Here is an 11,600-nt window from a genome sequence, read left to right as displayed (position 1 = left end):
ACACTGACAAAAGATAAAATTCATCATGCGTTTCGTTATTAATATTATATTATTTAATATGGAAGACACAACCACGAGCAAGAGCATGCATTAGCAAATAATTCTGGGTTGTGCTAGAACTTTTTCGCATATTTTCTCGAAATCGCTTTATCTTGCCTGCAGGATAAACCAGGGGTCTCAAGTAATAGAAAAAGTTTCTATATTTGCAAACGCTTTTCGATTTTCCAAGGAAACGTTGATAGTTAACGGAGGGGATGCCCAAAACGCTAGGAATCTGGGAGGGTTAATTATTTACTCTTTATTAATTTTTTTTTTAATATTAATATTTTATTTTACCCGCAGTCTGCATTTTATCCCTGGTCTGCAGTCTGCATTTTACCTGCAGTCTGCATTTTACTCCCGGTCTGCAGTCTGCCTTTTTCATTGACCGCCACAGAACATTATTTAGCGACCGCAAGCAGTCAATCTCGCGATCATGAACAGCCTTAATATTAATAGGCCTTTTGCGACTTTTGCTGGAGGGCAAGCTCATTATTATTCCTCCACTGGAACATTAAAACAAAGAGAACTGAACCAGTCAAGCTTGATTTGCCTTTGTTTTAATGTCCCAGTGAGAGAATAATAATGCTTTGCCCCCCACCATGGCAGATTTTGTACCATGGATTAAGACAAGATCGACCTTTCTTTGGCAACAACTTCACTTAACGCGAATGAATCGATAATTTTACACAAAAGACCCCCTTCCTGATACTAAAAGTGGAATTAAAATACATGTACCGGATTCTTACCTTCTCACAACAACTAGAAAAGCTGGTTTCTTGGTATCCTGCGAGCAAGCTCTCTAAATGAAGTTGGCTTGACACGTAGTACTTTAATACCTCCGGCGGGGTAAGAGAGCTTGCTCGCAGGCTATATTACACCCATCTGGGTGGCTGCTAAGTCAATATCAGTAATCGGACTGGACTACAGAATTAGCTCCGTTGGAATTTGTATTATGCTTCATTTAACAAATTGATGTCAGTTTTTCATGCGTCTGTCCTGTTATTGATCATGAATTGCATCATAACATTGTCAAAGTAGCTGTGGATCCACGAGGCGATAGCCGAGTGGATCCGCAGACTACTTTGACAATGTTATGACGCAATTCATGATCAATAACAGGACAGACGCTTGAAAAACTGACATCAATTTGTGTTTTACAATAACAAAAAGGCAGAGGGGTCAAAATTAAGTCAAAACACGAGAAGAAAGAGAGACAAAACTGCGAAAAACTTTAATCTGACGCGAGCAATATCGCGTCATGCATTATCGCATAAATTATAAATTTATGTGTCTGTCCGCTTATTGACAACAAAAATTAACCAATGAGCGCGCGAGAATTTTTGCAGTCATTGTATAAAAACTGACTATTTTAAAGCAGATTTTCTGGGAAAATAAACAATAGACCACATCGGCTATTTTCAAGCCCTTTGAAATTCCAGGTATTTCGCTATCATTTACATGTGAATGCTACTATATAACAATTATTCCATGAGCCCGAGTAGGATATGAAGTGATAAAATAACCAACGAGCGCGTAGGGCAAGTTGGTTATAATCACTTCATATCCAACAAGGGCGAATGGAATAATTGTTTTAGTAAATTCTTAAAGCGGGTTTTGACGCCGATTTTTATTTCCACAATTTTACAAAGCGTCCGGAAAGAGCATCTTGGCGCACTATTTTCCATATGACGTAAAACTTCGACTATTGGCTCATAGTCGGAGTTTCTTAGCCAGTCAAAAAGCTAGAAATGCAATAGTCGGAGCTGAAAATTTACTAAAATGCATGATACAAAGGCAAAGGATCTTAACCCCGGGAGATTTAAATTTTAAACAACATATGGTCTATAAAGAAAATAACACAGTGGTGATAAACATTGTATTCCAACGCATTTTTATAAAACTTGACGTCTCGTATGCTAGTCAACACACATTTTCAAAAGTGACCGTTACAATTTTTTGAAAACTATAAAATCGTAAACATTAGGGGTCTGGAACCTAGACTGACAAAAATGATCTGCAGTAGTACGTGTTTATCACCGCTGTTTGTGTTATTTTCTTAATCAAGCTACGATGGCCTAAGAACAAGAGTTTATACGATACTGTTTTTGAGCGGTATGGCCAAACGACATTGAAGATAGTCAGGGATTTTGAGAAAGATCTTTCACGCTTCAACAAAACATCATTGGATATTGGTTTCTTGCAAAAATGCAAGTTTTTCCATATCTTTCCTACGTTCCTCAACTTCAAACTTAACAAAGAAGAGTTTCATAGTAGTCTTGCCTGTCACTGCTCTGCTTAGTGGTGTCTTTGTGCATAGAGTCTTCCGTGCGTATTTTGGTAGGTTTAAGAGGGCTGGGGTAATGCGTAGATTTCTCAGGTGCACACAGGAGAACATTTAATTAACCTGAAATGGCCTCGAAAGTCATTGTAACGCGAATGCCATTTTAGTGCATCTTTCAGCAAATATACCCTTATGGAGTTCAAGAATGGAAGGTCAATTGCATAGACAAGACAGGCGGTGGAAAATAAATATCTGGAATCTTAAAAGCGACGAATAATGGACTTCGACAACAATCTTTCGCCCGTCGAGCCGAAATCAAAGTGAGCTGTATTTCTAACATTTTATCACGAGTGTAGTGTTCCGTACAACACTGAAACCAAATGGAAAATTATCTGGTAACAACGACAGAGAAGTAATCGAACACCTGAAGTGGATCTGTGATTCCTGTTGTCTGGCAGTCTTCAGGTTTAAAATATAGTTGGAAATGTGACAGTCAAGAATTATTTGAAAGAAAGCTTGTCGACTATTTTGTGTTTCATTATTCAAGGAAAAGGTTCTTCAGGAAAGGGTTTAAACCCGAAATTTATTTTGTTGCGTACATGGTAATCTCAGAAAATATCTCTTTAGTCATTATAGTGTACAATGAAGTTTATTTGGGAAGCCAACAATTATATTTCTTTAACTTCCTCGCTAATCCAATTTATTGCTACGACTTACTAGTGCGAAGATTGTTTACACGAAACGCCTGACGCTTTTTGCGAATTTTGAGTGTCGTGAAATCGGGACATCATTTTCTTGACATAGCTCCTTTATCACGAAAATTTTTCAACAATATATCGCTTTACTCTCAACCGAAAAACATTCAGATAGTAAAGGACTTCTTATTTATTAACCATTTCTTTTGCTTTTGTGCTTGTCAGCATTGTGATTTGCGATAATTCGCAAGTCTGTTTTCGTATCTCATAGATGTTTAGATTTTCAATTACATGGCCGCTCGAACCTCGCGACTGTGTAAATAGTTGACCCTGAAGTCAAAATAGATACGTTTCTCAGGAACCCAACAGATGAATGTAAATATTCAGTTAAATAACGGAAGTTTCTTGGCTAAAAAGTACGTTGTTTTACTCTAAAAACGACGAACGCTTAACATTCTTTCCCGTAGTTCAGTTGACACAAGGTGATCACGCGCACCTTTATGGTTGCCTTGCACGTGATCGATCTCTTCCTTTTGACAGAAAATCATGACCTTTTACTTCATTCATAAAAGTCAGAGACTGCAGAAATTTTCGTGTTTTTACGATGGATTGTCACTAATCTTTCGATGAGAATTCGATTCAGAGTTATATATAAAAACTACGTTATTTTTTTTTTTCTTCATTTGTCTTTTGCCTTGTCTTTTACTGTTAACTCCGGGCTTTTACGATACTTTTTGGTGCAAACGTAAAGCAAAAAAATGTTTTGACCTGGCATCAGATTAGACTGAAAAGAAATAAAGGATATTACATGGTTGCGAGGAGATACGAAATTTCTCTTCGAGTGTTGAAGAATATTTCACGACAGTGAGCGCTGCGAACGAGTGAAATATTTTTCAACACGAGAAGAGAAATTTCCTATCTCCAAGCGGCCATGTAATATTCTGTTTATGATATAATCACCATTGAAATGCTAAATCATTTCAAAAAAAATGCATCGAAAGGCGCGATTTTTATATGTAACCATAATAACAGTGATCTTTTCACGTGTGAAGATATTATGTTTTCGCGCGAAAGCTCACTTGGTATTTCATTGGTGCTTATATAATAAGAGGAAATATAAAGCGGAAACGACATCTTAGTGTGTGCAATAAACGTTTGTTTAGTTCAACTGCAAGACATGCATGACATGCAGAAAAACTTCCGTCAGAGCAATTTGCAATTAGTTTTTTTGCAGACTATTTATTTAAAGAAGAAACGAGTGAATTTTTTTGTTATCTGTAAACTGAATTTATTACCAAAGCTTAAAAAAACTAAAAGACCTCAAAATGGGACAGGACATTACAAAATAATTAAAAGTGTAAACGTGTGAGTAAAAGGGCCTCTGCTGGCACGACATCTGGGTAACCCCTCAAATAGTGTTAATGACCCCCGACTTGAAAAAAATTAACTGGAATGCTGCAGTTCAATACCGCACAATTCAGTGCCGTCTGGTTTTCTGTAACACGACCACAGGCAACCCAGTGTATGCTTCACGGAAGCGTCTAGTTTAAGGTGGCGTACAACAGTTATCCGAAGAAAAAGATCAAGATTTTGAAATCTGTAAAATTAAAGCAACAGTATGTCTCTTCTGAAGTGTTAGTCACTGCAATTGATGTTAAATGCAATTTTACCCAACAAATAATTGCAAATCAGGGGAAATGCTAAATATAGTGACCCCCTTGAGGGGGGACTGGAAACTTGAAATTTCAAGGAGCCTTTTCTCAAAAACTGTACGACCCCACCATCCCCACCATAACATTTGAGGATTTCCTTAACGACAAAAAGTAATCGTATAGAAATAAATAGTTGAATCTCTCAGACAGGCTTTTCGCAAACGGCAAAAATGTTAGGTTTGATTTCCAGCCCTTTTGGGAGTACAACAAAAAAAGCAAGGTGACACAAACACCAACCCGGTGTGGCCAACACATCTCGCATGCGCACAACCATTTCACCCGGTCAATTAGCAGCCATGGACAGCGGTTTCGGCTACAGTGCGGTTAACATCCTCCTCCCAACGAACGGCTGGATCACTGGTCCGCGTCGTTTGTCCGTGACGTAGCACCCGTCGCAGTTGTATTTTGGAATTTGGCCAATTGTATTTTGTACTTGGCAGGCAGGCGAATTTCTGATTGGTGGAAAATACAATTGGCTGGAGGAAAAAACAATTGGCGGAGGAACGCGGGCGCACAAAACTGCTGGTCAATAGAGCCTACAAAAACGTTGATTTTCTGCTATTTTGATGTCTAGTTTCCAGTCCCCCCTCAAGGACTTGGTCTCTTTATTAAGCATTTTCCCCTGATTTGAATGTATTTGTTACGTAAAATTACATTTTACATCAACTGCAGTGACTAACACTTCAGAAGAGAGATCCTGTTGCTTTAACTTCACAGATTTCAAAATCTTGATCTTTTTCTTCGGAAAGCTGTTGTAAACAACCCATCCAGCGAGGAATTAAATGAAGAAACCTATCGATGTTGAACGTGTGGTGTTGGCTTGAAATAACTTATCACAAGTAGAGCCATATGCCACGTTTATACGATATTTCCAATACCCACAATACCCCGCTGTAAGCTTTCTAGGACCACCCTACTCATTTCCGGTCATTTTGTAACAACGCCGACATTCCATATTCTTGATTGTAACTAAAAACAAGGATATAGGCTTCTTTTATTGGTTGATATTTTTTCACCTCGAATTTGCCCTGCACAGCAAGTGAAACGCTTTTAAAATTAAGGTGGTATATTTCTCAAAGCTACCCAGATTTCCTGCTTTTTGTGTGCGATTTAAGGACGGTGCCTACTATTGTTGTTTCGCATATGTTCTGCGCATCTCAAGATATTCGGATTTCCTATCGGTGATGCTTACTAATACAGGGATAATTTTTGCGCGGTTTAAAATTATCCGGCGAAAGTAGACCTTAGTAAGTACTCTTGATATCCAAAAAGAAAGTTGGGGGTAACCATGCATTTTTGACAGACGATTAAGCTTCAATTTTAGAAAGAACGCCATACATTGCCTTCTATTTTAAAGCTTTTTACAAATATTATTTGTGAATTATCTTTGAAAAATGCGTGGTTACCCCCAATTTTTTTTTTTGGATTTCAATAACGCTTGTTAAGATCTACATTTCCTGCATAATCACACACCGGGGCAAAAATATCTTTAATTAGTAGGCACCGTCCTTAATTTGGGTTGGTTTTCCCACTCGTTCCCAGAGCCGCGATCAAAAGGATCGGGGCTCTGGGAACGAGAGTTGGTTGAGATTTGCCTCAGGCTCTTGGTAAGTGCGCAGCCAATATGGCGATGGCGGTTCGTTGATTCGATAGAACTGCAAGATGAACTAGATGGGCAACTTTGAGTAAATAATTTCAGAGCCCTGTCTACGTTTACCTCTTAAAATTCGTGCATTCGTATCATAGTATTGGTCAGCTGCAATCATGCGTTTTAATCTCGTACAAAGGCATTGTTTACATTTTAGGAGAACGTTCTTAAAGCTATTTTCATCAGCTGCATCGTCGTTATTGAGCGAAGACTGTTTTGAGGAAGCCGAAGTTCGAAAGAAATTCAAACAGCTAGGACAAGGGGACGTAACGTTTACGAAATTGTCAGGCAACCTTGAAGGAGTTGGTGTTCTCTCTCTCTGTAATCCCGAACGTAAAAATGCTCTAACCGGATACATGATGGTAAAGCTTGCAGAACTTGTAGACGAACTTGAGCAATGGCGAAACGGCAAAGTTCTAGTCTTACATGGGATAGACGGATATTTTTGCTCTGGCGCTGACTTAAGTATTATCAAAGCTATTAATACACCACAAGAGGGAAACTTAATGTGTGCTTTCATGCAAAGAACTCTGACCCGCCTAGGAAGGCTTCCTCTTCTTAGTCTGGCTGCAATCGAAGGAAGGGCCCTTGGTGGGGGGGCTGAGGTAAGCGGCCAAGTACTTGGAAATAAATTGTTTGGTACCAGAAGGAATGAGTGTGCAGAAAATGAAGACCTCAGGGGTAAACAAAGACCAAAGACCCGGAAAATGAAGACCCTCCAGAAAAAATAATATAGTTACAAGCATCGAAATCAATAACAAAACACATTATTCAAGTTATTTAAAATGATCGATAAGCTTTCTCTTGAATTACGGTAGGGTTGTACGCTATGGTGCATACGGTTGGGTCACAGGGTTGACATTGATTCCCAAATGGTGATCAATGTTAAGCCCTGTTGGGCAGGGTTACTTCTGGACGGCTGACCATCTAGGAATGACCCTTGCCGTACACTTCTGGGGAGCAGGGTTGGCGTAGTGATAAGTACACTTGCCCTCCACCAATCTGGCCTGGGGTCTTTGCAGACTCACCGTCAACTGTGGTAGGTTATTACATCTCGCTCTCTATCTAAATGAAAGCTATTATATTTTAGTAAAATCCAACTAGTAGTCTATTATCAATGCTGCGTTCTGATTGGTTGAGCTACTAGTAGGCTATTTGTTATAGCCCACTAGTAGCGAAAAGCGCCGGCTTTGAAAACCAAAACAACAATTAAAGTCTAGCTTTAACTAGCGAAAGATGTTTTGTCTCGATATTTTTTGACCAACTAGTTGGATTTTACTAAAACAATTATTCCTCTCGCCCTCATGGCCTCTGAGTCAATAGCCCATTCGGCCTTCGGCCTCATGGGCTATTGACTCATAGCCCATTCGGGCTCGAGGAATAATTGTTAAATATCATATTATATTATATTATATATTTTTTTATCATTGTCTTCATTTTCCACACACCCATGCTGGTCCAAAAACAAAGGCGTCAAGATGAACAGAGACTAGCCAAACACAACAGTTAGTGTAGTTTCTTTTATTTTAATAGATTTCTTAGCTCTATTTGCGACTAGTAGTCTCTATTTTAATGACTGTTCTTCAGGGCTCACAGGAAGACTATTGTATGTGTAATGAATGTGATCCCGTGGTTAAATGAAGATATGATGATGATGAACATTCCTGTAGTTTGCAGTGGCTGACAAGTCATTTCAGGCAAATTACTGAAAGGGTCTTCATTTTCCAGACATCCAGGACAGTATATCTGATGAAGACCCTGCAGTCATTCACCTGAAATGACTCATCAACCACTGTAATACTGTTGCCAGTAATATTAATTTTGATGGCATGTTACTGTAGGGCTTTTTTTCAGTGGCTTGCAAAGGTCAATCCCTTCTTGCTCACAAACCTCAGATATCCTGGAATGAATATGCCACACTGAATAAAGGAGGCATAAGAATGTCTAAAGTGGCTTTGTTACCTTTGCTTTTTAAGGAATCTGTTTTATATTCCTCAACCAAATCTGAAAACACTAATAATAATAATAATAATAATAATAATAATAATAATAATTTTTTTCTTTATTATTATTATTATTATTATTGTTATTATTATTAGAGCGGTTTGCAATTGAGTGTTGAAAGTAATTAGCAAATTGCTTTGGTTTTGCATTACTTCACTCGGTGATTGGTTCAAAGTTCTCACACCACTTCTTCAACCAAATCAGAAGTGAAACCAAAACCAATTGTGGTTTGTGCATGCACATTTTGCCACGCTTTGTGTTGGCTTTGTGTAATTAGTTTGAGTTTTAATTGACTAACTGGATTGTCTCCACCCTCTTTGATTGGCCAAAGTAATTACTTTGGTTTTGGTTTTACAACAATCAATTGAAACTAGTTGTTCTATTATCATTATTATTATTTTAGTCTTATCATAACAAGTGCCAAGGAAACGTCGCCAAATGATAGATTTAGATTTTGCCAGTTCATTCAATGTACAGTATAGCCCTCAGCTTCTTAAAAAGAGAATTATCCCCACACTCAGGAACAATAGTTTGATGACAATTAAACTAGCAAAGAAACTGAGCCATAGCAAATTTAGAAGATTTCACTTGATTCAGAAAATCCTTCCAGTGGATAAGGCTTTACCAGCAGTGCCTTCTTTTGCATACTTTTCAACCACATTTTTGCCATTACCTTGGCTGCTTTGTTTCATATTTTTAAGTAGTACTTCAAATGTAAAGTCTTTTACCCTCTTTTCTGTATAGCTTGCCTTGGCCTGTGATTTTAGACTGATGTCCAGAGATGCAGAAATCCGTTTTGTTCAAGTCAAAATGGGTTTGACCCCAGGGTGGGGTGGTGGAGCCAGGCTTGTTAGACAAGTGGGAAAACAGACAGCATTGAAGCTTTTATTGACAGGAGAGAAGGTGGATCTGCCTTATGCATGTCAGATAGGACTGGTTGATGGAGAGCTACCACACGGCAAGGTTTGGTTCCCAGATCACAGTCGACTAATTTAGATTACTGTGTGCCTCAAAACCTATTTCTCCGAACTAAAACATTGAATGTCATTCTGGCACTGAAAAAGTAGTAAACACCTTGTTGTTCTGATATCATATTCATCACTTTAAAGATTTTTCTTCTTTTTTTTTTTCTAGGATAGTGTGACAGGCTGTTCTGAATGGTTGTCAGAATTTCTTCATGCCGACACCTCAGTACTCAGAGGTATCAAAGGTGTTGTGTGCGCAGGAGCAGACACAAGCCTTGAAAAGAAATTGGACAAAGAAAGGTCAGCTAAGTTGACACTTTTTCCTCACCAATATGAAGGGTCAAATTGGTACATATTCTCAACTAAAAGGATTAATTTTTGACACTTGCAAAGGCTAACGTTTTGTCTGTAGGTATACATGTACATATAAAAAAAATGTACGTATCCATTCTCTTCCTACAGCAAGGCAGTACTACCCAAAGTTCAATATTGTCATAAGAATCAACTCCCATGGAAAACTTGTTTAATAGATATATTGAGCATTGAAAATAGGTGGGCATACAGTAGCATTGTGTTTGAGCATTTAGTTAGAGTACATTCAACAGAAGATGGTTTGAACCCAGGAGTTACATACCGCAATGGAATTTGATTGCCTGGTGAAAGAAGTTAGAAGGACTGTTTTCTGTGACTGACGTTTTGACAACCTGAACGGAAGTCATCTTCAGAGTCAAGTGATGGTTTGAAATTCAAACAAATGTAGTCAAGTGCTCTGGTCTGCATTGTGATTGTTAGTGGGAAAAGTAATAATTTTGATAGGTTTTGAGTGGTGATTGGTGTTTGCCCAGAAACCGATAATGACTTTATGATGCTTACTAATGAATGTAAACGACAAAGAGGACCCCAAGGACAGACGCAGCAGTATACAAGACCAAATGCTGCAATTGCCATGCCGCTTACATTGTGAACCCAACAGGAACCTGAACACGTGACTGGCAGAACACATTAACGAGCGACTAAGAATGGTGATCTCAATAAAGATATTGCTGAACACCATTCAAGAACATAACACACTAACGACTGGGACTCTGCTAAGTACTTACCTTACTGTACAAACTATTATCAGCGCCTTACACTTGAAAGCTGGTATACAAACCTAAGAACAAGCTACGTTAAACCGTTGCCATCCTCTACAAGGTTCCTGCACCTTACAAATGATTACTTAACAGAAAACGTTGACTACACACAACTTTTTCGTCTCAGCTTACAAACCGTAATGCGCCAATCACCACTCACTAACCTTGTATCTTCATGGAGTTTTTGACTGCTTACATCCCTTTGACACCTCAAACGTCTTTTGACGCCTCCAGTTGACGAGTAAAATCGTCTGGTGTTAAAGTAAAATCTATGAACGAAATGATATATGAAATAAATCATATACTGAAATGCCAATATGAAATCAAGTAAAGCTATGATCCTCGCAGTTATGGACGCAATTTTAGCAACTGCGTAGAGAAGCCTGAAAAATTCAGGACTTCAACGGGGAACCCGTGACCTCGCGATACCGGTCCGACGCTCTAACCAACTGAGCTATGAAGCCACTGACGTTGGGAGCTGGTCATTCAGTTGCGTCCATAAACGGAAAAATTAGAACCCACAAATGACCAGCTCCCAACTTCAGTGGCTTCATAGGCTCAGTTGGTTAGAGCGTTGCACCTGTATCGCGAGGTCACGGGTTCAAACCCCGTTGAAGTCCTGAATTTTTCAGGCTTGTCTACACAATTGCTAAAATTGCGTCCATAACTGCGAGGATCGTAGCTTCGCTTGAGAGTGAAATCTGTTAAGTCTCACTCCCAATTGTCAATGGATTAAAATAAGAATTTAAAAAAATACCAAGGGAAACCTGTCTTCCACTCAAAATTGAAGCTTAAAAATTTGCTAGTCCGGTGTTGATCACAGACACTTAAAATTTGAAGGAAAAAGAAATATTGTTTGATTGTGGTAGCCGTTTAAGTTGTCCGTTTTAAAAACAAGGCAACTTGCTTGGCTGCCGTGAAAAATCCTAATTTTTGGATCTTTTTGGAGGCCCTGAGAGTTTACTAACTGTGTTTTTCCATTTTAGGGTAATCTTCAAATCCTTATTTGGAGCAGAGGCAAATAAGACAGCTTTAGAACAGGCCAAGAAACACAAATAAGATGCTAGATATACACTTATGTAATTATTTATACAAAAATAAAGTCAAATGCCACATACAC

At 38.6% G+C, this 11,600-nt stretch overlaps 1 protein-coding gene, 1 long non-coding RNA gene and 1 other non-coding gene across 3 annotated transcripts in view; 2 read left to right on the top strand and 1 right to left on the bottom strand.

Moving 5' to 3' along the window:
* LOC138028651 (uncharacterized) overlaps nt 1–920 on the bottom strand; it is a 3,745-nt gene extending 2,825 nt beyond the window's left edge. The window contains exon 1 of the long non-coding RNA XR_011127701.1: nt 789–920. This is a non-coding gene — a long non-coding RNA (uncharacterized lncRNA). The remainder of the gene's footprint in view (nt 1–788) is intronic.
* Nucleotides 921–6,329: 5,409 nt separating this feature from the next.
* Nucleotides 6,330–11,600, top strand: LOC138028495 (ethylmalonyl-CoA decarboxylase-like). The gene is made up of 4 exons (XM_068876054.1): nt 6,330–6,983; nt 9,127–9,345; nt 9,517–9,647; nt 11,467–11,600. Exons 1-4 carry the CDS (start codon nt 6,495–6,497, stop codon nt 11,537–11,539), a joined length of 912 nt encoding a protein of 303 aa, XP_068732155.1. The 5' UTR covers nt 6,330–6,494; the 3' UTR covers nt 11,540–11,600.
* On the top strand, nt 11,027–11,100 carry Trnat-ugu (transfer RNA threonine (anticodon UGU)). The gene has a single exon. It is a non-coding gene; the product is annotated as a tRNA-Thr (tRNA).

The sequence above is a fragment of the Montipora capricornis genome, chromosome 2 (genome assembly GCF_036669925.1).
Source record: "Montipora capricornis isolate CH-2021 chromosome 2, ASM3666992v2, whole genome shotgun sequence".
NCBI classification, from domain to species: domain Eukaryota; kingdom Metazoa; phylum Cnidaria; class Anthozoa; order Scleractinia; family Acroporidae; genus Montipora; species Montipora capricornis.
Note: the sequence above shows the minus strand (reverse complement) of the source record. Positions and strands in the feature narration are given on the sequence as shown.